Source organism: Sinocyclocheilus rhinocerous, unplaced genomic scaffold (genome assembly GCF_001515625.1).
Source record: "Sinocyclocheilus rhinocerous isolate Xijiao unplaced genomic scaffold, SAMN03320098_v1.1 scaffold268, whole genome shotgun sequence".
Classification (NCBI taxonomy): domain Eukaryota; kingdom Metazoa; phylum Chordata; class Actinopteri; order Cypriniformes; family Cyprinidae; genus Sinocyclocheilus; species Sinocyclocheilus rhinocerous.
In genome coordinates, this window is record NW_015650002.1 from 262972 (window position 1) to 265186 (window position 2215).

Consider the following 2215-nt stretch of genomic DNA (forward strand, 5'->3'; position numbering starts at 1 on the left):
TCATATTGATATGCAGAAGTTATCTGAAAGCACATTCCCTGATTTATTGTGTTCTTTCAATGCTTTCATGTTGCGACAATACAAAGGTGTGTATACTAACTGCTACACACGTGTATATAGGGTGCATATATGTGTACACGTGCAATACACGCTATTTGAGCAATCTATTACTGTGACTATTAATCATTAAAAATTGCTGTCCCTTTGAATCCTGCTGTTTCTTTGTTTGTTTGTTTTTTCTTCCAACTTCTTTAAATAACTGCTCAACATATACAGGGAGATATTTGAGCCAGTGGCGGTACAGATACAAGACATTTTTCTTACTGTTTTATCTTCCTGCAGTGTTGTCTAGCTGTGTATGCTCTGCATTTCATCTTAAATGGATTAGAAAATCAATGCACGGATGTTTGTTTGGTTTTTTTTTTAAGCAAAAATCCTCATGTAGTTAGGCACATTTTTTCATACAGCTTAATTTATGTATTTAATATTTTAGTGATTCTTTAAAATAATTAAATCACTAATAATTTGTAATAATATATTACTACATTTGCATTTTGATTATATTTATAATTTATATAAAATATATAATTACTTTAATAATAATTACAAATATAATCTTTGTTAATACTCTTATTTCTATTTGAAAAATATTTGTAATGTATATGGAAATCTTTTTTTTTTTTTACTGTAGACAAAATAATCACATTCAAAAATGTGCATATTAAAAGACAAGAGTGTGAGGTGCAAGTTTAGCCCAGAAATCATGTGACGATTTATTTGTTTTATTGTATTTATGTATTTTTCATGGGAAAGTCCAGTGAAGAAAAATTGTGGGGGAAAAAATATTTTTATTATTAATTTAAAATATATATAATTAATAATAAATTAAATAGGCTATTTGAAAAAATTACAAACTACAGTATTTGACAGTATTACGGTTTGTTCTTTTAAAAAATACTGATCAGAGAACTTCGTAATTCTACTGACAACATTTTTTATTTTCGGGTTTATACATAGATCTAAAAATACTTTTATGGTGGGTAGAAAAAAAAGAGTTCAATATAATAGGTTTTTAGACATTTACACAATTTTTATTTTTCACTGTATAAAAGGGTTTTTATACTTGAAAATATATAGCTGCCTTTAAGGGGGTCCTTTGCCAGTGGGACCATCATATGTGGGGGTCTGGGGCAACAAAAAGTTTAAAAGCCATGATTGAGGTCACAGAAGGTAAAAACAGGCTCCTCTGTGTTTTCAACCAACCTTGTGCATAAACCAGGAAGATGAGTAAGTGAGAAGTGGGCAAATGAGGGCGTGTAGTACGTTGTAGTAAGATATTCATGATGTAGGTAGGCTAAGACTCCATAGTAAAGTGGGCGTGGCTTCGTTTGCAGCGGCGGGGGTTGCGTCACTTCATTCATTCCCGCGGAACGCCTCCTCGCGCTCCCTCCCGTGCTGACGCGGCTGCGCGTGTTTACGTGAGGCGACTGCTCCCGTTTCCTGGCGGAGAAGATGGCGGCTCCTGGACCAGGGGAGTATTTCAGCGTCGGGAGCCATGTCTCATGCATCACCTGCCTGGGGCAGCGCCTGCAAGGAGAGGTCGTCGCTTTTGACTACCCGTCCAAGATGCTGACTTTGAGTATCCTTTTGTCGTCTCGGCTTGTCATTGAATCATCGGGATCCACAACTGCAAGAGGCCTGGTCTGGGGGTAAATGCCAAAGACATTTTCACCACGGTGAAGACAGTCCACTCAGCGTTCAGTTCCGTGTTTAGCGCATGCTAAGTCAGGTGGCGCGCACTTGAACCTTCGATTGGTTACCGCATTTTAATCTCGTGCTCTTTAGTTCATAACGTTACACCCCCTCGATAACACACATTTGGACTCGCACAGCATGAGTTGTTTTTAAGTAAAGTAAGGTAGTGTTTTATAATAGTAATTACTTCTCGTGTTCTCGCATAGAACATCTGGGATTTTTAAGCGTGCGCTGTAATATGGGAATTTCAGTATTGAGAATATAATTATATGTCTAGTTATTGGTGGATTCTGCTCATCTGTGTAGATGTCAAATTGCCATTCTTTTAGTTGTGGAGATTTTGATTCATCCCAGTGAGTCGAATCTTTTGAATCGGTTCGCTGGCCATTTTTTTGTGTGTAATTCAACTTTTTTTTTTTTTTTTTTTTTACGTGTTTTTTTAAATAAATGTCTCATTTTT

At 35.9% G+C, this 2215-nt stretch overlaps 1 protein-coding gene across 1 annotated transcript in view; it reads left to right on the plus strand.

Moving 5' to 3' along the window:
* Nucleotides 1–1140: 1140 nt before the first annotated feature.
* The window catches only part of LOC107711280 (protein LSM12 homolog B-like), a 23431-nt gene continuing 22356 nt past the window's right edge, over nt 1141–2215 (plus strand). The window contains exon 1 of the mRNA XM_016516253.1: nt 1141–1639. Within this exon, the coding sequence (XP_016371739.1) occupies nt 1513–1639 (127 nt within the window). The 5' untranslated portion in view covers nt 1141–1512. The remainder of the gene's footprint in view (nt 1640–2215) is intronic.